The following is a 25,793-nucleotide window of genomic DNA, read 5'->3' on the forward strand; positions in this document are numbered from 1 at the left end:
TACACAATATTTATCTTTAAACAGCTTGTGTGTACATTCCTGCATTGGAAAACCTCAAACAATTTGCTGTTTGTATTTAGCAGATACAAGTTAAAAGTTTTTTTTTAAGATAAATATTGCATAACCGCCAAGGATATTTGCATTTCGAAATTTGCCATGGAACTTACACAACAGCTAGTTTTAATTAAGTTATAGAAGTTCAATTTTTATGTTATTGTTTCTAGACACAAAAAAACCAACTAATTTTATAACTGACTTTAAAAACGTATTTAATTATATAGTGCCACACAATATTAGCCAGTCTTTTTCTATTCTGAAACTTTGTTTACAGAAAAGGCATTTCTAAGCCAATCATTGACTTCAAGTTTTAAAAACTCTAACTTAAAAAAAAATTAAACCTTAAAGAAGTTAAATACCTCTTCACTTCCATCCAAGCTGCTTGAGTCAATATCTAGGTAGTCAGTAGGATGCCTCTGGTAATACTTAGCAGTGAAGCGCAGAAATCTCTTGCGTCGCTTGCCAACATTTGACTTAAGTCCTGCAACATGAAAATGTCCAACAGTGAAAATGGTAAAATAAACAACAAAGGTTACAAAAGTAGTAAAAATAAAAAAATTGCAGTTCAAAAACAGCATCATCAGTTCTGTCTAAATGCAACCACAAATAAAATTATGAGGATGGTTTAAAATTGTAGGCATGAATTTGGGTTCTGCGAACAATACCTCATACCTATTATACGCATAAAAGGTTAAAAAATTTGATGTTAATCACGAAAAAAAAACATAAGCAGGCAAAATAAAGCTCACAAGTAAGTAAGGGATAATTTTATACCATAAATATACAGTAGCAACAAATTTCCTTAGTTAGGATTCTAAATTTATTTCATGTATTCCAGACCAATAAATATATAGAGTTTTTAATTTTCTTATTACTAGACTAATAAGTAAATCTTGGTACAGAACTGACCGCTGATTTTTCTTCTGCTCCTTTCTTTATGAATGTTGTTGTAGCGCCAAACACAATTCTTTTTCATCAATGCTTTTTGATCAATGTACAAACAAAGTGTGCATGCTAGACACTCTGCAACAAAGAGTAAGGTGGTGAAATACCCTACTAAACTGAAATGTATATTAGATAGAATAGCTAAATTAAAATGAATCTAAAAAATTAGAACAATATTTTATCACTAAGCTATGTAAAATTGAATGGCAGGTATATTTCATAAATATATACTTAAAATAACTGTCACACCTGAAGCTGAATAATTAATCTAACACGTCTGAAAACAGAACTCTTGTTCAATGTAAACTGCCTACGCTACAATAACCAAAAACTAGCAATTAAGTGGACTTTTAACATAGAAAATATTAAAATTAAGTCTAACTTTATTTAAAGTGTGGCTTGACGCACAGCAGGAAACTTTTCACAAACGACATATATACTGACTGTGTATGAACAGAAATAAAGTGAGTGGCACACATAGCGCGCCACTATAGAGCTTAGAATATGTGATATGACTCATGCCTTTTCCTCATTTTGATTTGCTTTACCTATAATGCAGTTCTACCATGCTGGGTATACGGTGACACCAGTATAAAGAATGGTTGGTTATAGGAAACTGCTTTTTTTGTTTCATGTTAGCTTATATCAAAATTGGACAAACTGTTGATCTTAAATTAGAAAATCTGTGCCACATAGCACATTTTTAGTGAAGTAGTTTATAAAAAAATAAAAAATATAAAAAATTTAAATAAGAAAATATTACGCTAAAGGGTAGACACTGATACGCTAAGGGTAGACACTGCTATTCAAAATTTTATGAATTTAAGAAAAAAAATGATTTGAATTAGTTAGTCGATGGAAACTGGCCACCAATTAAAAAAAAAAGTTTTGGCTTAAAAACTGTAAAATTTCATATCCATTTTAAAGTTTTATTACTGAACCTCTGCACCGCACAAGATATATATATGAAATGTGAATCTCTGTCAATCCTTACTTATAAGTACCTAATCTACAATCATATGCAATGCTCTATTGCAACAGCTGTAAACATTGAAGCCTAATTACTATTCTTTAACAGTATGATTACATCAAATGCAAATAGCAATTAGTGGAAGTTACACCACTTTCCTAAGCACATGTGAAGTGTTGTATGTAATCTCCAGGCTTAACTGACTGGCCTGATGTTTACCTGGTTACATTATGGTACACAAATTGAAGATTGAGACCCTATCCTATATTTTGTTTTATTGCATTAGTCAAGTTTATATGCAACTAATTTTAGCACTGGAATTTACTTAAAACCTCATTTTTTTATTTTGTGATAAATGATACTGCTGAATAGTCTGCATAAAACCTAAAAAACAACAACGAATTACCTTTACTATAATCAGTTGGAGTTCTAGAAATCAGCACAGGTAAGATGGAAACACAGAAGCTACCAACTTCAAACGGGCAAGGAACATTCTGAAACAACAATTTCAATATTATAAAACAATCCATAAATTAATCTACCACACTACACAACCAAAACACAGCGGCTGTACTAAAACCATATTTGTATAAAAATTGGTAAATTTTATTTTATGAAGTATTAATTAAAATCAATTAGTTTGTTTTCTACATAAATGTACACAGATAGTACAGAAATGTAAATTGAGTGGAGTATTGAGTTAGATTTGTAAACTAGGACAATTACTGACATATTAAGAGTCTTATGTATTTTCGTCTTGCCTACACCAGTCATAAACTAACAAAAAATGAAGTAGCTTTTTGGAAAGCTCTTGCTCTGTTTACTGCAACACATACAGAGCAATATCAATTTATCCTGGTATAAATTGTACCACTACTTCTATCTATTTCATGACACCAACATGGTGGCAAATATATGTAGCAATCTATAGTTTTGATAAACCATAAAGACCTGATATCAAATACTACAATGTATGAATTTTTTTCACAGCCAACTACATCAACCAGATGTAAACTAAATGTAAAATAAATTGTGCACAGCTCAAGAGTCGCACTGTAAGGAAACAATAACATTCGCTGCACATTGCAAAGAAAAATAACAATGACTCAGATAGGAAGTGGTATTATAAATCAGCACTATCAGGAATTGTGACAACACATGTGATTAGGATTAAGATCAGTACCAGCTTGCTACCAATACAAAGCTTGCCTCTACAAAGGGACTTGATCCTATAATACCGAAATTAAATTTCTTTTGAAAGTTGAAAGAACTGCAGTCATAAAAGAGGATTATTTAAAATAAGGCCAAAGTTATAATGTAGTTTAGTCCACACCCTCGTGAGTGAACCACAATAGTAATCTGGCAATTGAATATATCAAATCAACTCTAATAATATCAACTTTATTAATATATATATATATATAAGTTGCAGTCTGAATGTAGCATTTTATTTAACACAAATAAACTATATTTAGAGGGAGAAAGGTTGGCACATTTTAAGTCTAACTGTTGGTTACCCACCTGCTCCAGAAGCTTATGCAAGTATCTCAGTAGTTTTCCACCCTGTCCATGGATTAGGTACTCACACAAAACATCATCAATGCAACTAGCACCATTTGGATGTCTAAAAATTAGAATTCATTACTCACATAAATTAGATAAACTATTCTAAGAAATAACATAAAGAAGCAAAATAAGTGCAAAGCTGGCAAAACTTTTCACAAGAGGCATCTCATTATTGCTAAAACTCAAATCTTTTTTTTTAAGTTACAAAATAAAAAAGACAAAGAGAAGAGAGTAACCTTTCAGATTGGAAACTTGCAGTGCAGGAATCAATTCCTAATATTAGTTCAACTGACGCAATTCTGGCAAGATCCATCTAGATGCAAAAAACAAAAGTATAGTTAACTTATATATACAATAGTTGTTGCACAATTGCAGTCAGGAAAATTTAGCATGATTGACCAATATTAGTTACTGCTTTCAAGTCTCCTTTTCGGACAAATGATTTTTGTCACTTTCAAATCTCACATAATATTGCAACATCCTGGTCCTTTATTTGTAAAGTTCGGAGAATTAAGGACTTTTGAAAATAAATGCTGATTCCAGCAGACATTTGTTGACAGTGGGCAATGGGCGTGAATCAGAAGTTGTTTTCAGGGACAGTCTGGTTAATTATTGTCTTGCAGTAAACCAGCCTGACACAAACAGGAGAAACACATGTTTGTTGTTTGGCAGGAAATGAAATTGTCACACATTAAGGTAAATAGTGGTTTTGACAAGAAATCAAATAAATCTAGAATAGGCAGCTGTTAAACAAGATATCATACAAAGCCTCAGCTATTCTGTTGTAGCGGTTAAAACAGGAAAAAATAGCAACACAATCAGTGTTTTTGGTTCCAATAATAAGATCTTCAATAAGTATATATTAATTTATAACTAACGGCTATACTATAGTGAACTACCCAAGGAAACCATTCAAAGTAGATGTTAAAATTTATTTCAAATTAGGGGAATATTTTTAGTAGTTCTAATAAAGCATAATATGTTTTTTTATTGTAATAAAACATTTTAAAAAATACAATAATTCTGACAAACTAGCTTTGAAAACTACTAACAAACAGCCCACTGTTTCTTAAACTAACCTATATTATAATGTTACAACAAAATTTGCAAATATATAGCTTTTTTGCAACAACGTATTGCCCATCTAAATAACCCTGTGAAAATTACTAAAGGTATCCACAAGTTTCATGTATAAAACCATTCAGAAAAGTGTAAAAAAAGCTTGTATTAAATATAAAATAAATAAAATTGGTTAACTATATTTACAAAAACATTGACGTTTAGCTACTTAAAAAGCAAATAAAAACATTGGATAGAAAAAAACTCACTTACTTTTGGCAGAAGTGTCTGAACCTTGAACCAGACTTGCAGATTTTGTCACATCGCAATATTTTTTATCAAAGGTAATATTATAAATGAAATCATTAGCCACTGCACTGTGAAAATTCATCACCTTTAAAAAATGTCAAAAACAGAGGTTTTCAGTGTAAAGTTCAAAATTTTAAATGGAAATACACACAATTGAAAAAAGGCAATATGATTGAAAAGAAACTGTTGCAAAAACAAAGAATTCAGGTGTTATTTTGTATGTTGGTTCGAACTTCTTCAGCTTCAGTGTAGTTTAACTCAACTGACTACTAATTAATTAAGTGGCCCTTTCGACATTGCAATGTTAGCTTTCAGTAAAACACAAAAACTAGCGAAAAAGTTTAGGCTCCGGCCCTCAAGGGGGGCGAAACAAGGATCACTCCGTCTCCGCGAACAAAAAGCATTTGAATGTTGCGTTTGGTTTGCTTGTAAATTTCCTCGTAGGTTTCCTCGTCAATTTCGACCGACGTCACTGTTTCCTCGACGTCGCCGAGCACCATGTTGAGATGCTGGTCGTAGGCGTGCAGCCGTCCACGTAATTCCCGCTCGTTCCTCATTTTGACGTAAACCCTTTCATCGAGGCTTAAACGGATGAGGTCAAGGGGTTCTTCGACGGCTTGCACTGGCGCTGCTTGTTGTCTGTCATCCTCATCAGCCATTGCTTATTACTTAATGTTAATGTAAACTTTCTTGCTCACTACTTTAATACTACTGCAAAACAAGAAAACTAAAACAGTGACGCAAAATATTTGTACAAACTTTTGTATAAATCTGCTTTATATGGCACTATTTACCTATATGTTGTGTGTGCTGCGCTAAATTTCAGGTGTGCAATCAAGGTTTTTTCTACACCTGAGGTTCGGAATCTTACAACAACCTTCTTCTATAGTTTAGGTTAGCACTTTTCTATTCAGGTGTGCACATAAGTTTACCTAGAAAAATATTTGCATGGGCCTGTCAAAGAATGCCGGCTGGCTGTTGGATATCTGTTGGATATCAAGATTTATTATTGCGCAACACACAATAAACTTCAGTCCATTAAAACTTCCTATTTATTGTTTGAACTTATTACTTATAAAATTGTTGTTCCGCACAATTTGTAGTTAGGGTATTTGTAGTTCCATTCAATGATTGGGTATAGGCTACTCAGAATTTTGTTAAATAAATTTCAGTGCCCACTCATATATCATTTCTGCCCTGTTTACTCTGTGCATAAAACCATGAATGCACAACTGAAAATTTTACACCCAAGATGCAACTGTGGAAAGTATGGCAAGCGCACCCGCGAGTTTTTTTTCAACCTTTCAAAAGTGCACCCCAAAAACAATCCAAATTGCATCCCAAATTAGCAAGATGCTTTGTAGCATACGTTTATAGTGCAATGTATGCAATACCGTGCCTTGGAAAATCATAAAGTGCACCCGAGGTGTAATTTTTTGACGTTTGTTAAACTGGGTCACCTGGATTTTTTTGGCTGTGCACCCGTGAGATCTTGTCGAGTTAGGAAACGAATAACAATTGCATTGGTGCCCCAACTTAGACAAATCAAATTAGCTCCAAATCGCGGTTAAATGCTTTTGTTTGCTCTCTTAAGGTTTTATTAATATTTGCAGGATATGCCTCCAATATGCCACCTTTAACAGCTCTCAAGAGCTTGAGCCCCTGTTATTTGCCCAACATGCTGGCTTTGTGCGGTTGTGCTAAGAAGGTCATTTATTAATCGGGGTTGGTCGCCGGCTTTCGGCATGTCCAGGCTAGAGATGCCTCGTCTACAAACTTGCACTTCTCGTCTAACTTTCACTACTTTCCAGACTGGCCGAGATGAAGGCACAAATAAGCTGAAATGCAGATTTGAAGTGTTAAAAAACTTAATTAGGATCAAATGTGCCACTAGTTTAAAAATACCAATATGCTATAAATTCTGTAAATTAAAACTGCTACAGGAAATATACTTCGATACAAAAAACATGGCAATGGTTTAGAATCCTGCCACATTTATTTTAACACTAACGAAACGAGTTGTCCAAGCTTAAATTCTAAGGAACCATAGGCGTATAGCCTGGGGGGGGGGCACAGGGGCCATTTGCCCCCGCCCAAAAAATTTTTGGCAGTCTACGCCACTGCAAGAAAGGCATAAATGTAAGAATAAATATGGAAATAATACTTTACCAGGACGCAAACCCAAGCGCTAACTCTCACTCTAACCCAAATATTGTTAGCAATATAATCTCACCGGACGAAAATGTTGTAGGAGTGTCATATTATGTTTAAGGATTCTAGACCAGCGACAAAATAGCAAAATAATCCTGAAATAATTAAATGGGTTGTTTTGAAAGATATTAACTTTACATTAGCATGCAAGTTTCCCGCTACGATATAAATTAAAATTGGTGAAATCATCGAGAAAAATAATAAAAACAAATAAACACATTTATCCAGAATCCAATGACAGATCACGCAAAACTACTATAACAACGATGATTTTTGATGATCACAAAACAAACATTGTTTAACTCGCATTCCTTTGAAATGCAAAAAAACAATTAAACCAGGCAACATGGTTTTAATTTTTTGCAGTTAACCAGAAAATAATAATAATTTATCACTTTATGAAAAGTATGTTTTATCTACTTACATTGCTCTCATCCGTTAAAGAAAAGGTCGTCTGCTGAATGTCAAACGTATATTTTTGATTTAGGCCTAATGTAATGCAAGTTGTTGTGGTATATCTTTCCATATTTTGAAACAAATGTGTATTTTAAGCATCGGCATTAGGGATGTTCAAAGTAGAATCCCAAGGTATTCTAGAATAATAGATTTCGAATCTAGAATAACGAATCCAGAATAGCGAATCCTAGTATATTTTTATTAAATTATTTAACCTCGATTTTGTTTGGGGAAGGGATTAATCTTAATCTACCCTACAGGGCCCACAATCACAGCAATAAATCGCCCAAACAATTTTCTAACATGTGTACATTATAATTAAAAAACTCTCTCATATGTTTAACATTCTTAACAACTGTCATCTGAAGCCGTTCTGTAAACTGTAATATGTCAACTGTCCAGGTTGTGTCCAAAACTTATATTTTTGCCAATAGTGAGAAAATGCAACACTGTACACAGAAGTCTTAAGCAATTCGGTCCTGATTTTGAAAGCATTGTTAAGTCTTATTACTTCTTTTTGGACTAACATGATTTGTTATGCAGTCAAATGATGTACTGCAAAGAATACAAAGTTATTATTAACATAACGAATTCTTGACAATTACGTTGTGCATAACTGCATAACTTCCCTGAATATTGGCCTAAAGTTGACCTGAAGTAACCCCATAGCGCATTTTGTGGACGGCCAGCACGTTTTGCAACGCTATGTTACTTTTGCAACTTAACGCATTTAGGGAAATTGCGAACTCCACACCTGACATTACACGTTAGCGCTCGCCCAATAACGCTTAATTGACACTTAATTATTAGACGAACGTTATCGCGAGACGCGGTAATTGGTCGCCCGAAAAAACGCTGACACTGCACCACGAGGTTACATTTAAAGCAAGCACTATAAATTGGTCGCCGCGGCGACAGGCCAACTTACCACACGCGTTTGTGCAATTAGGCGCAACAATCCGCGGTAAAACATTAAATTATATCGGTTCCAATTACCCGAAATAAACGGCAGAATTAAACGGCAGAACAAGGATTCGATATTCTACTTTGAGCATCCCTAATCGGCATACTTCGTCAACTAATTTAGCGCCTTTTGCTATTATTATTTTTAAGTTTTATTGCGGAAACCCTTCTTTTGAATACATTGCTTACTTGAAAAAACGTTTGATGATGAGATCATTAAAGTAAGTAGTTCATATATTTTTATTGTATACAATTTAAAATCTAACTGTTTAATGGATTTGTGTCTGAAACTGAATGTGGTTTATATAAATTTCGTTGGTGTCTTTTCATCACAATTAATGAATATTGATAATGTTTTTATTGATTATATATTATTTACAAGTGTTTACATAATGACAAGTGCATACACGATATATAATCAGATTACAGTAGGTTTAATTTCTTTATGTTCATGCATCACTTCAACATTTAATCAGTACAGTATACATACATTTAATAGGGTAAAAATTGAACTTTAGGCACACTTAGAAAACTAAAATTACAGTTTTGGGCATGATATGAAGAAAGAATGAAAAATCATTGAAGAATTTCTTGCAATAAACAAAAAGTGCATATTTCTACAGTGCCGGTACACATAGTACAAAGTGACACAAAATACATATACATCAGCAGGCAAGTCTAAACCATGTGTTTAATGGAAATCGAAAAAACGTGTTGGGTGTGTTTCACCAGAATCTCTTTAGGGATCTTGTCACACCATGCTGAGCAGTCAGCTTCATCATTTCTCAATTCAACATTTACCTTAAGACAATCTTCAGCCAAACTGTAGAGAAACATAAATACATGACTTTAATTTTTGAGCCACATCAACCAAATATGCCTGTAAAAAGCTAGCTTTCTGTAATAAATATGCCATTATACACTAGTCCTATACTGTAGCCTCGCGACAAAATAATAAGGCTAAATTAGCGCATTATGAATCCCTAAAGACATATTTTGAATGCCTATGGGCTGGCTTAAAAGTACCTATGATTTGCTAATTTCGTGATTATATGCCCTTTTAGGATAACAAAACATCCATGAAAGAAGTAAATTAACTGCAATATAGATGTTTATGGAAAAATTAATTTAAAGCGGCATTAGAGATTCTGTAACACAAGCTTACCACCAATCTGGTTGCAGCTCTGGTCCAACCATCATTAAAGCGTTCAGTTCGATTTGCAATCTTTCAATGTTGATTTGTTTCAAAGCATCTGACAATTTCTCGGATAGGTCGTCTGGCATTTTCTCATCTGTTAATAAACAGTTTTTTTAACGCTGGTAAAACCAAACCTTGACATGCCGCTGTTGTACGCCTTATGGTTGACAATTGCCTAAATTGATTGCATTTCCAAGAGCTCTAAATAAGTGGCACACTTTTAAAGTATGGCCATGCAACTATTTTGAGCTAAAATTAATATATAACTATTGGAGATCGATAATATCAAATCGGGGCCTATACCGGATGCCAAGTAGTAGTGGGGTAGTATTGGTGCCGATCAGATACCAAATAAATATAGTAAAATTTCTGACATGATTTGTAATTCGACACAGCGATTCTACCTGGAGAAGTTTATTTATCAAATAGTACTAGGTTAACAACTAGGGCAGGGGTGCACAACATTTTAGATGTTGTCAGCCACATTGACAGTCATTTTTTTAAAACCGCCAGCAGAGTTTTTCAAAATTATGCAACCGAAATTTGGTTCGATTGTATGTTGTGCAAACAAAATCTTTTTGCGGGGAGGGTAAATTGGCAAAACTTTCAATTCAAACCAAATGGGCTTGACACATAAAATGAATCTCATAATATTAACCACACTGGCATTGTGTCCCTAAATTATTGTAAAACATCATATTTCTTGATGACTTGTCAAAACATAGTAACAAAGCATAATTTTAGAATAAAGATAAACAACACTGAAATTATTTGGGAGTTGAAATTGATGATAAACTAAAATGGACAGAACATTTAAAACAACTTGAAACAAAACTAGCTAGGGCTTCGGGAATAATATGTAAACTGCGACACTATGTAGATATAGATACATTAAGACTAGTATATTTTAGCTTTGTTCATTCCCATTTGCAGTATGCCATTTTAACATGGGGTGGTGGAGCCACCCAAGTAACACTTCATGCAGTCAATGTTCTTCATAATAAAATAATTAGATTAATAAATTTCAGCAAATATGATAGCCACATCACACCACTTTTTACAGAATTGCAATTACTTAAAATTTCAGAAATATATAAATTAGAATTTGGGAAATTTATGCACAAATTCCACCGCAATGCTCTACCTCCCACATTTAGCCTTTACTTTACTAAACTTTCTGATATACACAATCATTTTACTAGGTAAAAGGATACTAGGGAGTAGGCAATTATTTTTACCTTGCACAAACACATCACTAGGGCAGAGATCACTTGAATATCGAGGACCAGTGGTATGGGGAAATATTGATATCAATTTAAAATCATTATCATTTCACCAATTTAAAATTAAATACAAAGCTACATTGCTCCAATTATTCTAACTTGCTATTTCACTACTCCAGTAATATTTGTTTTTTTTAGCATTATTATTTGATATAGTTTATTTCCTGGTATATATGCATTTGTTGTTTTCGACTGCTTCATTTATTGGTGTCGGGATGATTTTTTCAGAGTTTTACTAGTAAATAATTTAAAAACTTATAATAATTTAAATAATTAGTATTAATATGTTTAAATAATTCTTGTGTTTGCTAATATATATTGTGAAAGGGGGCACCTTGACTGGTAAACCTGTTGGTTGTATTGGAACCTCCTGGCATATTAAATAATCGTATAGCTTTTGTTGTTGTATCAACGTTATGTGCCAAAACAATAAAATTGAATTGAATTAAATTGTGTTATAATTTAACAGAAGTTGAACTTCATAGATTTTTTTAGCAACACGGCTTAACATGCTATATTATACATAGCGCTTTTGGATATTAATAGATTTACCTCAAATGGACTAAAACACAATAAATGCAAATAGAAAATAATAGAAGTTGGCTGGGTTGTGCATGACTGGGTGGCCTCCTGGACCCGGCCCCGCTCACAGTCACAATTCTCTTAAACCTATCTGATGACCAGCAATTTAAGACTGAAGTCTGCCTGGCCCATAACATGACAACTCCACCCAATTCCAATTTCCACATTAGGTTTACACACGTTTGTATCAACATACAGCCCCAGGTTGTGCACCCCTAAACTAGAGGTATCTCAGCTTCCTAGCGCAAAAGTAAATTTTGGCCTAATAAAAAAATAGAAAAATAAATAGCTTTAAAATTTTTTCGTATATTTATGCTTGTTGGGTACAGTAGTGATGTCATTTGTATTGGATTGCTATACTTTTGTATAAAATGTCAAGTATTGGATATCCCTAGCAGGGCTGCGAAAAACTAATATTGCCGCCAACTATAAATCGTAAAAGTGTAATAGCAAATGGTAAAATATTTTCCAACCATGTATTGTAAGTAAATGAATTATATAACACCCTTATGCATGGATTGCTAAAAATCCAAATTGAGTTACATAAATAGGTAAATACGGACTCAAGATTCCGACTCAGGTTTATTTTAATGGTTGTAGTTGGACTCGGATTATTTTTAACCGCCTCTGCAGCCCTGATCCCTAGTAACTATAATCACTCATTTAGCCCTTTTGAAGTTAAAACGACCAAAGACAAATTGAACACATAAGTCGCATATTTAATAGTACATTGGGAGCTTATAAAGTCATACTTAAATAAGTCTGTGTTGTAGGGTTTCTTAATATAGCAATGTAAATCCCCATTAATAAAGTTCTATGTACAAGCAGATTGCAGTTCGCAACAATGCTATCAAAGCGAAGGTCCTAGTTTCAGGTCATGTGTTAAATCTCACCTAAAGCTAGACACCTTAACATACTTTCACAGAAATTCCTAATAGATCCACACTAATCTTGGTTAGCTCCTCTTAAGGCTTAATAAATGTGCAAGTTTTCTTATTTGTTGCCAAGACAGACTCTCACATTCGCTACTGTTGCTGAAATGTTAGCAATTTATGTAAGTTGCAGTCAGTAATATTTAAGTAAATGAATAAATTTAAAAAAAAACACCGCCAAATCAATAAAAAAAATTTGGGTCTGTTAAACCCACAAACCAGTTCTCCCTTTTTGTGGGCAGCAATGTTTTTGCAAAACCTTATTGTGGCCTTTATACTTATATTCTCTTACCTGTTACAGAGCTGACAAGTTCAAATGGATTTTGTTTATTCCGGATCGCTCTAACTGAACGATGCCAAGATAATCTCTCGTAAAGTGCTTGACAATGGCATATCTTTGCAGATCTTGGTAGCATTGCTGTTTCTTCAGCAGACAGCAACAATTCCTTCTCAGCATATTCACAGATTGTGTGATCCACGTCACTTTGAAGCTAGTTAAAATAAACACAACCCCTAAAAAATTATACTAAAAAATATAAACTAAACAGAAATAAAATTGTTTTATGAAAAAAATTGATCTCCCTTATAAATGTATACCACATAAAAGTAATTTATGCTTTTAGCTGCCGAACATAAACAACGGCCAATGTATAATAAAAAAATGTTGATTTGTAAATTGACCAATATTAAATGAGGCTCACCTTTGCCAAGAACTCTATAATCAGTGAAAGGGTTCTGACTGCTTCACAAATGTCAGCTGTCCTTGCATTTTGAACAGCGGTATCAACAGCCTGGTTCAATTTCGGTGGAAGTGGTTTCTTAAAATCAAGATACATAAACAATGTTGGCTAAAGATATGTATCCAAGTAATAATGCAGTGGTAGCTTTTGTGTCACTCTTAACTGCAGAAAATACCATCTAGAAGTAAAATCTGTAAATGATAGAAACTTTACCTTTAAGTCTACATTTTTGACACTGCGACTACTGAAGTCGGCTTTATATAAGCATATATAAAAGCGGTTCCCAAACTTTTCTAAAAATGTTGTCAGGTGGGCCCTTTGCAATTATTTTGCTATTTCGCGGCCCATATAAAAATTGAACGATCAGTTGACCCATATTTCTTGTAGTACACTAGTGCAGTCACGATTCTTTGTAAAATAACAACTTTCTAACTACAGCGAACGATTCACTGATAGCAGGTAGTACAACATAATAGATGCTTTGTGATGTCACAATAGACATCATAAAACATGCTGTTATTGAATAATAAAGCATAACTAAAGACCATATTGTTTAAAACATAAATTAATTTTTAAAAACAATCGCTAAATACTAATGTTGAAAAACTTAAAGACTAATTCTCCTTGCGGACTCCCTGAAACTGCTGTACGGACCCCAGTTGGTCCGCCGACCCCAGTTTGGGAACCACTGATATATAACATTCAATTAAACATATATTCAGTGTCATTTTAACAATTACAAGGGTGAAAATAATCATCTTACCTGGTCATGCTTTTCTTGCATTGCACTGCATAATTTTCCCAGGCCTACGTCTTGAGGGTATGACATCCTGGGAATGGTCTAAACACATTTATAATTTACATAGCAATAATTTGTATTGCCTACATTTTTACCTTATAACAAAAGGCAACCAGTTATACTGTTCTTATTAAAGCTGATGTCTAGATAACAAACCATTTTTTACATAATAATTTAAAACTTGTTTTTACTAGCATGGTAAATTCAGGTTACAATATTTTATTTCATTATTTATCTTGTTAAACTTTCCATTACTTACAGGTTTAGTATGAAAACCTAAAATAACATTTCTCACCTCTTTTTGGATGAGACATTTTCTGAGAATGAACTGATCTATCACCTGAACAATTAAAAATGATAATTATACAAGTATAAATAATTTAGGCATGGCCTGTTGTGCCAGTGAATGAACCAGAAACTACCACTAGTGGGATTAAGCCTTGGATATATGGCACAACCATATACACAGTATTTCATTGAATAGGGTATTCGTTGAATTTCCCAAAGGGTTTAACGTCAAAGCGGTATGATGGATGTTTGCAATTGCATGTATACTTATATATTGCTCTGCTTAACAGATACCTTTTGTTCCAGCAGGTCTAGGTCATAGACAATGCTGTGCTGGGGCTGGCCTTGTGTAGCACTTGCCTCATACTGAGCGTTCGACAAGACTAAAGGAAGTAAATCTTTGTTTTCAGTAATTGAAATTAGATTGCTTCGTTTGACAGCAACCGCATCAAGTTGTCGAAAACTATATGCAAAGTAAGATTTTATAAAATATCTAATGATTTTTTGTGTTTTTGGAAAATTGGTTTTAGTTTTGTTTACATAATATGATGATAAATTTAAAAATAAATTGTACAGTTTATACCATTTAAGCTACAGTATGCGTTGTTGACACTTGACTCATTTTTGTTTTCTGAAAAACCCATTGTTCTGCTTATAAACCTTTATTGACTTAATATATCAAATGAATGATATGAGTTGATCACAAAAAATATTATTATAGTATTTGTTTAAAGATCTGTAGCATCCCTTATTTCATTGATATGAACTTACATTTAAATTTGGTTAAATATGTACTTTTACATATTATTATTTGACATCACATATTTAAACTATCCCACAGGGTGTAATAAATTCAATGTAATTGGATGGCAACTGTTAACTACTTATCCAAACTTTCATCTTATAAAGAAAAGAGTTTTTTAACTATATTGTCTACATTTAATACAACGGGGAAGACTAACACACAACATATGTCATCCTTGAGGAATTGATAACACAAAAACAAATCTATTTTAACAAATGCCCCAGCAAATCTATTATAAGTATTGAGATGTATGTATAGGGTCCAAATTGTATAACACCTTGGTTTGTTGAATTTTGTCAGTTCTCTGCATTTTGTCAAAATCTGGTTTTGTTTTTCCACCAAATATTCAGCAAGGACTAGTGCACAACATCCCATGCCTCGGTCAGTGGGCAGGCACATTGCAATTGGACTGTCCATTGACATGTTCTCATGAAAGTATTTTCGAAGTGTGTTGTATTTGTCAAAAGCAATAAGGCTCATTCTGACCTACAGAAACAAAATGTCTGTGCAATAAAAAAATACTTTTGTCTGTTTTGCAACATGGAAATCAAATTACCTTGTTCCATGTTTGTATGTACATATAAATTTCATCCTTATATACCACATCATTTTCATTTATATGTTCAGTTATGGTTATACTTTCCGTCTTAGCAATGTCAATCTTCTGGCGATACCTTTAAACATTTATAGTAAACATATCTTGAAGCGAAGGTGTTCAACCAAGTCATACTTTTAACATATTATGTTAATGGTATTTAAGAATGATATATTTCATGCAGAACCTTTGCCATATAAATCTGTTGTGTTGCACTGGATAAATTTATCTTGGTTGGTGTACATAAAATTAATTAAGACATAAAAGCACAAAGTAGAATTTTTGGTTTATATTTTCTGAATGTTACTTTGGTAAAAAAAACTTTTTTTTTATTTGCTTCTGAGCCGTTATATGACAGGCTCTTAAACCCCTTTAAGGTATGTGGACTAGTTATGTCGGATTAAATAAAACTAATTGAAATCTTAAAGTAATCTGTTAAAATTGTGGATAAACTTCAAAACAACAAGTTCAATTATGGCTTAATAAACAGCAAAACTAAAAGATTACTACTGATACATCAAATTTTTGTCTATTGTCACATGTGTCTATTGTTGTTTTAGTTATTATTCGAAGATTAGCACTTTTCACTTATAAACCTTCTACTTATGTCGCGAGTAAAAGCAGTTTAAGGGAAAATACCAATTCAAAATTGTCGGTTTTGCTAACATCGGCAAACAAATCAAAATGGCACCTATATAACATACATACAAACAGGTATTGTATCTTTATTAAATCCAAAACCATTTCTTGCCGATCACCATTCCGCTGGCATATATATATATAAACAATAAAACTTAAAAACTAGGAAAGTGATAATGCAAGTGTGGGCAACATATTTATTCAGTAAAAAATGTATAATCCTGTGTTTCACACTGGACATATGTATAATTTTGATATATTTTTTGCTTTTGTGTATCTTTGCTAAATTTGAGAAGTAATAGGCAGATTAGATTTGTTAAAAGTAACAGATATTTGCAAACCTATTGATGAATGCATTTTGAACAAAGAAAATGTTGGCAAGCTGTTGAATCTGGTTCAAGTGATCCGTGTTTAGAATCATTTTTAGAATGGAGCCTTTTCCTGAATAAATATATAAGTAAAAAAATATGGTTTTGTCTCGAAAAAGTTGCACGCTTAAATGGATGGCTACCTCCTGCACTTTCATCAATGGCTTCAAGTTTTAGTTTCAAGTGGCGAATACTTATGTGTGTTCGGTACTTCCACAAACTGGGACAGTTCCAAGCAACAAGTCCTTCGGGCAACTCTGATGCCAAGCTGACTTCATGAACAAGTCTTGAACGAAAACAATAATACATCATTGTTTTAGTCGATTCTACATTTCATTTAGGTACATTTAGGGTGGCCGGTAATAAAATTGAGCATACTGCAGTGCCACACATTTTAGTATTTTCTGCATTTTTAGTTTGAAATGTCCAATTTCACATAGTGTAAAGAACAGCACATAATGTAATTCCCTGGGATACCTATTACTGTCAGTCTGTCAGTGACATGTCAATTGAGCTGCATCAACTTGTTTTGTGGTACCAGATAATCAGCATATATTCGACCGACTGTAGGTTGGTTGCAAATTGCAATGCTTAAAGGCGTTATTATATATTTCTTTAAGTTTATAACAAAAACAAACCTCTGCAAAGGATTTTTTTCTAGCTTTCCAGCCTCTAGCATTTGTTGCTGAGCTTTGTTTATCTCAAGATCTGTGTCTTGAAACACAAGAGAGAGATACCGCTTTTGAAATTGAACTTCCCAATCATCCCTTGCCGCCATTGAATCCCAGCTGTATTGGATTCCATTTCCCTGAAAAATATAAACACATTTTTGTTGTTTTATTTTATGGTATAAACATATGTAACTTTATAATTCTGATTTTATTTATTTGTACTCTTACAGGAACTGATGATGCCACTTGGCGAAATATATTTTCCTTTTAAACAAAACGTCTGATCCTGTTTTTACTCATGTTTTTAACTATGAGTTTTTGCTTGTTAACTTTTATATATATATATATACCTTTGATAGCCTGATTTTGTGAAATACTTGATGCATGAGCAAAACTGAGTCTTCAAAACTTTTTCCTGTGCAGTTGGAAAGTTGATCAAGGTCCTTTATTAATTGTTTGAGCAAAAATGGAATAACTTTCTTCTCTTTATCCAGTTTAAGTACCCTGCAATACACAATTGTCAATATTATACATGTAAATATATTTTAACTAAAATGTACAAATTATACATTATTTGATTGCTGGTTTAAATATATATGGTGTCATTAGTAATTTGCACTATACATACCTCTGCACTTGATGGCCATGTGTTTTTGTTCCCAAAAGCATAGCAACATGAAGAAAAACCCGAGTAGCACAAACTGAGAGCTTAGTAAGTGATCTCTCTGGAGCTGATTCTTGTCGCTGTTCAGCAGTTTGAAGTAAGTACCCAGCCTGGGATTCTTCTGTGAGGTTGGCAACTGAATTGCCTTCTTGAAGTAATCCATATTTTTGACCTCCAATAGCTTTTCCACATTCTGGGCATCTACCAGCTTGTACTGGGTTGGTGCATTCTCCAATGTAATACGGATGATTATTGGGACACATAAACAACTTTGGTGTGGTGTGGTGACTTATCTCTTGTGCCATTACACCTTTGACAGCAAAGTAGTTTGACATCGGCATTGTGGGAAGGAACAGCTTTTGCATTTGGTCGGGATTTGTTGCTACATTGTTAAACAGTTTAACCAGTGGACTTTCACTTGCTGCATAGACGAGACCTCCCAAAGTGATTAGTTCAATTAGTTTGTGTTGCACCAGTGGTGATTTGCCATGTACTTCAAACACATCTAAAGAATTATTTGAAATATCACTGAATAGAACCAAGTCGTTTCTTCCTGTCAAGTGAGTTTTAAGCTTTTGCATCAATGTCCCGAACACTTCTTTGCGAATGACGGCATTTAATTTGCTTTTGGCAGCCCAAACTGAAACGGCTAACAAAATGGCAAAAATATTCTCTTTCGATTGTTGAAGGTGATGTATTAACTGCTCCATAACATGTGGAATATCTCCTTGCTGTGAAACATTAAAAAGCAAATCTTTTACCTTTATGTAACTCTGACCAACAAGAGAAAACCCATCAGCATCCAGATATAAATCCCCTTCCTTATCTTGTTGTGGAATGAAGACTTTTGGAACAATTGCCTTTTTGTAGGTTTGGTTTTTCAAAAGTATATTAAAAGAATCCATTCCGAAGCGACGACATAGCATTTTTATAATGTACTGTTGCAATACTTCAAATTGACGAGTTTCGAGGATTTTGCATACTTCCTGTAGAAAGCGTTCTACTGAATTTTTGTAGGCTAATTTTTTAATTTCCCCTCTACTTTGAAGAATAATGCAATCAACAACAACATTTGATATGAACATCAATTCAGAGCAGAGATCAAAGTGCTTTATTTGTGAAAGTTCCTGGTTAGTAAGAGCTTTCATTGCTGTTTTTAATAAATCTTCCGCATAACCAACATTTATCATGTCATTATCTTCTTGGATAAAGGACTGACTTAGTAACAGATCTTGCATTGTTTGCAAATATACACCGACTAACAAGGTTTTGTCCTTTACAACTGCAGTGATCTTTTCAAAATGTTGATTGAGTTGTTTTTGAACTAAATTTTTGTCACATCGCAAGAGAAGCTGAAGTATGTAAGACCGTGCTGTTGGATTTGAATCGAAAGATCCTTTATGGGGTGAAATTTTTTGTGTTTTGTTGTCACATATCACAAGATTTTCGAGTGCATGTAAAATTTTGTCATCAGGAGGCTTGAGATCAGCTCGCATTGTGGTTTGAGAGACCGGAAAGCAAAATGAGGAAAGATATTCCAAAAACAAACTTGTGCTTGATGCCTTGAATTGATCATATTCTTTTTGCTGGTCTTTTGTTGGCTGGAGAGCCCGTAGGTGTTTTGGATCGCCAATTTTTTTCCTGCAAGTTTGACATGTGCTGTCACCATCTTCTTCCGGAACACATTCCAGACATATGCAGTGACCGCAAGGTAATTTCACAGGCTCTAGCATTTTGTCCTTTTTGCATGCTTTGCACTTTGTTTCTTCCCAGGAGCACAACACTTTGAGGTAAGCATCCCTCGTACAACCTTCTAACGTGTTGGTCACTATCTTGAGAAATTGTATGTCACCCAAACTATCAACTTTGCTTGCTCCGATAGAAAGCCGTCTTGCAAGAGGTGAAAGAAATTTAAGATACTCATCAATATGTGGGGACGACTGGGGTATTAACTGATTTAAAAATAACTCAATGAAGTTCATTTGTTTCCATGTTTTAATAACTTTATGTACACTTTCTTCAGATGAAATGATGTAGTCGGCAACCTGTTTGATGCGATGCACCAGATTTTTCCAATATTGACATTTTTCAAGTTGATTAATTCCGGAGGTTTCTTTATTCAGATATTCAACAACCGATTGAAAGGCAGACAAATGTAAAATAAATGTGTCACTTTTTTCTTGTTCTTTGATCCAGGTTTCAGAGTGTTCCAAAACATCTAAATGTGCTGCAAGTATTTCACCAAAGCACTGCAATTTTTGTTCCACGTCAATAAAAATAATGTATATTTCCAGCAGGGAATTTACAAACGGTCCTTTTTCATTCTTTCTTTTTTGTTTCCACATGCCGATGATCGCTTTTCTCAACAAGGAAATTTCCTCTTTTGGTTTTTCTGAATGTGTGTTGTAGTTTATTGATATCAAATCGTGAGCAAATCTTTCTATTACTTGTATTTGTTTATCTCCTTGCACTGCAGAAGTCAACAAGCCGTCCAATGGCGAATTTTCCATGATTTGTAAGAAGCTGGATGCTGGGTCATCAGCATTTCGTTGTTTGGCTACTGACCAATAGTCAAACAAATGTTTAACCAAAATTCTACTAAACGGAAATTGGCAATGGGTGTCCTTTTTCGCATAGACAGTAAAATCTCTACCAAATGCAATTTCATTCCACTTGACATGTAAAAGTTTGGAATAAAAGAAACCAAACCAGATATTGCCAACAAGTTTAAAGTCATCACTAGACAAAAGAAAGTCCAAGTTGTTGTCAATGTCAGCAATGCTTATCAGTTTTGCTAAAGCCATAGCAACAATCTGTTTTAAACGAAGCCAAAGGGTGTTTCTAAAAGATCCGCCTTCTTGCAGAGCGGCATGCGAACACGATTCCTCTTCGACCCAAAATTCGTCGGTAGTTTTCTCTTTGTCTTTTATTACATTTATCACCTGAGTCATCAGCGCAGTTTTAAAAGGCTCAGCATTTTCCAACCGGAAACAAAGTTGATTTAAAATGCTAATTCTGTTCCTTGTCAGCTTTGAATCTAAGTTGCTTATTTTTGCCATTGCAATAGTAATGGATTCTTTGAGAAGAGATTGCAGATCCACAAATTCCTTAGTTTCCTTCTTTAGGCCAGTTTCAAGTAACTCCGACATTTTTCTGTTTAACAAGGACAAAGCAGGAGCCAGGTGCAGCTCTTTTGGGCGAATCTCGTCAACATAGATTGACAAGCAATCCTTGCTGTGAAAAGAAGTAAAAGGTTGTGCGGAATGAGTCAGGTTTCTTTCCAACGTGCAAATGAAAGCAATAGTAATGACTGCCCCTGCTTTTCTGCTATCGATTTCTTTTATTTTATTCATAGCGCAATATTTCGCACAAGCTACAAGGCTTGTGTGCCTTTGAGCTTGTGGGCATTGGATAAGCAAAATCCAACGATTTTCAATTCCTGTTTCGGATGAGGATATGATACGAACAAATTCATCAATGCTTCCAACATATTCTTCCATTGTTTGGAGTTGTTGAAGTGTGATTAGTTTTATTCGATTTGGTGGCAATTGTAGTTGTTTTTCTAGTGTGACCCTGTCTTGCTCATTCAGACAAACTGAATATGATGTTAATTCAAGTATAACATATGAAGTTCCCCTTTGTAGTTCTCGTGTTAGGACTTCTTGCAAACTGCTATGTGATTGGTCTTCAAGATAGGTAGACTGTAATTGTTGTATTTGAGTTTTATCAAATGCAGACTTTGCCAGTCTTACAACGGCGTCAACAGATGCTGTCTGCAAAAGTCTTAGTTTGTCTTCAGTATGGTCTGAATCAATTTGGTCAGTCTCATTTGAGTCAACCGAGAGTACAGCTGATGCCGCTGTATCCTCTTCATATCCAACGAATGCGTCTTTTTCGGTAAACATTTTGTTATCCTTTCCAGTTATTTGGGAAAATTTGTTTGTCCATTCTTTAAGAGCAAAAACTTGGTCTTTTTGTTTGGGATTAAGAGCACTGCTCATATCAAAAATGTGCTTCTCCAATCTGTTAATCAAAGGAACAGGAAACTCGTTGTAAACAACCTCTTTTTCCTCAATAACAATTAGTTTAAATGCTTTACTGATTCGGGTTTTCACTCTGTGACCACCTAGACCAAGATCAACATAGCGTTGGCCAGCAAAAGTAACAAAGTGCTGGTTCAGTGCATCATACAGTGACTCATACAGATCACTAAGATTCAATAGAACAACAGTTGTTCCAGATTCCATACAAACTTTAATTTTGTTTATATTTCTGCAAACCTCTGTGTAGTCATGGTCTCTTGGAAAGCTAGACCCAAATATAACTTGGTAGTTGCTATTCTCTGGTATTACTTTGTTTAGCAAATTTACAGCAGCATACTGCTTAGTAAGAAGCAAAACAAATCTGCTATCATTTTCAGAAGAAAGATTGGCTTCAACCAATTCTGCTACTGTAATATTTTGGCGTCGAAAGTATGGGAAGTCTTTTTTTAAATGATTTTCAAAGATTTGGAATGTGTCCTTATGGTATCCACTGAAGTTTCTCATCACTAAAACAGCAATGTCTCCTGCTCGTATGGACTTATCTGAGTTAGAAACCAAGTAGAAAATCATTTTCAGAAGAGCATAGTAGTCCCTTAGACCAAAATATTCCTTTTTCTGTTTCTCACAAACGTCCATGTAGGCATTTGTTACAGCTGAAACCAACCCGGGAACTTTGTCTATCACATTCTTATCAGAGTGGAATATAGCCCTAGCTGTATGCTCCAAGTCTTCTTTTGTGGGTTTGCCTCTTGTCACAAATATTCCTCTGTTCATCTTTGCTGGATCAAGCGCCCAATTTGAAATGCCAACAAATCCGACCTTGTAGTGGTCTGGCGCATTGAAGGATGTGTGGGTTGTCGAACCAACTTCAAGTAGTGGATGAAGAACTTTTAGTGGCATTTTGGGCGAATCTTCTGCCAAACCTATCTCATCCAAAACAACCACAGCTACAAATTTGCTAAGATCTTGTTTGCTTTGTAGTTGTGCACACTGTGTAAACATGGTTTCGATTCCAGCTGCATCAGAAACAGCACTGCATTGAAAGGAAAGAACATGGATCTGTTTTAGCTCCCGAAACAGTTTATTTGGAGAATTGGTTCCCTGCATTGCATCGGTAACGATGGTTTTGGCAAGAGACTTTGAGCTTCCAGGTTTACCAACTAAAAATAGTGGAATGCGCATTTCAGCACACAAAATCATCATGAAAACATTTTCACGAAGAGCATCGTTCTTCGCGATGTTTTCTTCTAACTTTACAGCATTTAGAAAGACGTCCTGGCATGTAATAATTTCTTGGTCAATATCACTTTCAGACAATCCAGTTAACCTGGATACCAAGTTCCTGTATGACATTCTTTCGTACAAGGTGGCATGGTAACACATTCCCAGTGCATGGATCATTGCTCGTATGTCAGGGTCAATTTTTGCTTCGGAGAAGTGGTTGGTGTTTTTTACATCATCGATCAATGGGCTTAACAAAGAGTGTCTCTGGTAAAACCATTTAAAGGCTGTTATGGTTCTTTCAACATCCCGAAGACTTACAAAACTGCAAACATCTCTTGTTTTTCTCATGTATTTCTGGGATTCGGTCAATATTGTTGTCATCAATCCACTGCTGCGTGATTGTAAACGGGGCACATTATCAGTGTTAGCAACGTCACTTTCAACCTTAAGCACCATTTGTTTGATGTACTTTTCCTCAGTTTCGTTGTTCAATTGGCCAAAATCCCAAACGAGTGGTTTCATACTCGGGGGAAGTTGAGTAACTCTGTACACAAGATGCCTCATAGGAATACCAGCAAACGTTTCTTTGACATCTTTCGTTTTAACATTAAAGCCCAGACCAGATTTTTCCATTTCTTGAATGACATCTGCAGAATGTTTCCGGTAAGGATTACAAGCGGCTACAATCTTCAGACCGGAGTCAACGAAAGGCATTCCATTGACAGTTTTATCACAAACCACTTCTTTGATAGCATATATTGCCTCTGTTGTATTTGCCTCATCAAGAAATAAGATTGTTTCCAAGTTTCCATTTTTTAGGTTGTCTTCTGCCAGTTTTACCGCATCTCTTACTTTATTCTGAATATCAACGACTGTTATGCCACCATGGACTTTAATTACAATCATATTGCGTACTACTTGAAAATTGCTTTTGTCCTTGGTCGACTTTTTAGGTGGGCCAGCTTTCAGCTTGCTCATGAACTCCACCATCCTTGTTTTTCCGCATCCGGTTTCTCCCATAATCACAACAGGAATGTTGCACCTGAACCTCATGTGGATCGCGAGCATCTTAAGGACGTTGTCTGTTGTCAATTCATAGGCAGGGTCTGGGTCAAACAAACTGACTCCAAATATGTCACATAGTGTTTTAAGCTTGTGTTTTCTTGTAACTTCATCAAAATTTTGTTTTAGCTTAACCCCTTGTTTTTTCAATCCTTTGTAAAGGATATTTCCCATGATATTTCTTTGCTCTGGAGCATTTGTTACCGGATGGCACAAATGTCCTGCTTCACTTATGTTGAAGTGGACAAATGACATAGTAACACGATCATCGTTGAAAAACAGATAGGGGTGCAATGTACTTTCCCAACTTCTTCTAACCTGGTGAAGCTCGAAAAGTCCTTCTTTTTCCATTGTCGTTGTTGGCGAGCTTTCCAATGATGGAGTTGCAAAATCCTGTGACATCCTTATCATGAATCTTACCACAAACTTTTTGAAACCTGACAGACCTGAATCCCAATCTTTAGGGTTAGTTCCGATTAGGTTAACATCACAGAAGACCGACTTTTCACAATCTATTAGCTGTGTATTCAAAAAACTTGCAAAGTGAAATAGCTCTGCCCAGGTCGGATCTGTTACACTGCAGTACTTCAAAAGAGTCTGCAGACATTCAAGGGGGTTATTTACGGGCTTTTGATATGAAAATTTGTCCAGGTCTGTTCCTGCTTCATATTGAAATAAATACTGGTATGACCGTTGATAAACTTCCTGAATAAGCATTATGGAGTCCATCAAAATATTTTCTCTTTTCGCTGACTCATCATTACTTTCCATAATTTCAATCACCTCTTGTGGCGGAATGCATTTGATCGAAGGAAAGAGATCAAGAAGGTTGAAAAACGGTGAAATCCCCTTTATATAAAGTTTGTGTAACTAAGTATGTAATACAAGAACTTTAATGCAGAAGTGCCAAACCTACTACTGTGGGCCACATAATTTTCCCAAAATAAAACAGTATGCGTTAGTTTACTTCAAATTTTGTGACAGAGGTTTAAACATTTAGTTGGGCCACTTTGAAACAGCTACACCTTTCATATTACTTTGTAATCAATAGGGTATTATATAAATATTGTGTAGAATTTGGACAAATTTTCAAACAATCAATTGTATAAAAGTAAGTTTTGCACATCTTACAAGAAAAACATTTTTATCATCTTGTAGGAAAGTTTTAGTTAAAGTTAAAACTAATCTTAACAAAAAAGTTTTGTTGTTTCTGAATTACCCGAATAGCTGGTAGAGTGTATTCAACAGCATAAAAGTGTTGCAAATTCCTCCTCCAAATAACACCCTCACTGCTTTGAATTGCACCAAGTACAAGAAGTTCAAAGAAAAATTTGGACGTTCTGTTTTCAACCTATTCAATTACA

General features: G+C 34.5%; 3 protein-coding genes across 3 annotated transcripts in view; all 3 read right to left on the bottom strand.

Annotated features, from left to right (window-relative positions):
• LOC146139316 (lysosomal-trafficking regulator-like) overlaps window positions 1-5,007 on the bottom strand; it is a 56,051-nt gene extending 51,044 nt beyond the window's left edge. Inside the window, exons 1-6 of the mRNA XM_083392399.1 lie at window positions 4,871-5,007; window positions 3,775-3,851; window positions 3,494-3,596; window positions 2,379-2,466; window positions 967-1,080; window positions 417-538 (exon numbers count right to left, since the gene is read on the bottom strand). Coding sequence (XP_083248525.1) covers window positions 417-538; window positions 967-1,080; window positions 2,379-2,466; window positions 3,494-3,596; window positions 3,775-3,851 — 504 coding nt within the window. The 5' untranslated portion in view covers window positions 4,871-5,007. The remainder of the gene's footprint in view (window positions 1-416; window positions 539-966; window positions 1,081-2,378; window positions 2,467-3,493; window positions 3,597-3,774; window positions 3,852-4,870) is intronic.
• LOC146139317 (U6 snRNA-associated Sm-like protein LSm3) lies at window positions 5,003-5,613 on the bottom strand. Its single transcript, XM_083391261.1, has one exon. It carries the CDS (start codon window positions 5,563-5,565, stop codon window positions 5,248-5,250), a length of 318 nt encoding a protein of 105 aa, XP_083247387.1. The 5' UTR covers window positions 5,566-5,613; the 3' UTR covers window positions 5,003-5,247.
• A 3,270-nt stretch (window positions 5,614-8,883) lies between these two features.
• LOC146139318 (E3 ubiquitin-protein ligase rnf213-alpha-like) overlaps window positions 8,884-25,793 on the bottom strand; it is a 53,447-nt gene continuing 36,537 nt past the window's right edge. The window contains exons 65-79 of the mRNA XM_083391076.1: window positions 25,649-25,780; window positions 18,065-25,278; window positions 17,787-17,940; window positions 17,404-17,573; window positions 16,909-17,051; window positions 16,739-16,838; window positions 15,720-15,837; window positions 15,441-15,649; window positions 14,653-14,821; window positions 14,366-14,410; window positions 14,035-14,112; window positions 13,233-13,349; window positions 12,824-13,022; window positions 9,702-9,828; window positions 8,884-9,359 (exon numbers count right to left, since the gene is read on the bottom strand). Coding sequence (XP_083247202.1) covers window positions 9,215-9,359; window positions 9,702-9,828; window positions 12,824-13,022; window positions 13,233-13,349; window positions 14,035-14,112; window positions 14,366-14,410; window positions 14,653-14,821; window positions 15,441-15,649; window positions 15,720-15,837; window positions 16,739-16,838; window positions 16,909-17,051; window positions 17,404-17,573; window positions 17,787-17,940; window positions 18,065-25,278; window positions 25,649-25,780 — 9,120 coding nt within the window. The 3' untranslated portion in view covers window positions 8,884-9,214. The remainder of the gene's footprint in view (window positions 9,360-9,701; window positions 9,829-12,823; window positions 13,023-13,232; window positions 13,350-14,034; window positions 14,113-14,365; window positions 14,411-14,652; window positions 14,822-15,440; window positions 15,650-15,719; window positions 15,838-16,738; window positions 16,839-16,908; window positions 17,052-17,403; window positions 17,574-17,786; window positions 17,941-18,064; window positions 25,279-25,648; window positions 25,781-25,793) is intronic.

This window comes from Ascidiella aspersa, chromosome 6 (assembly GCF_963924565.1).
Source record: "Ascidiella aspersa chromosome 6, kaAscAspe10.2, whole genome shotgun sequence".
In the NCBI taxonomy this organism is placed as follows: Eukaryota; Metazoa; Chordata; class Ascidiacea; order Phlebobranchia; family Ascidiidae; genus Ascidiella; species Ascidiella aspersa.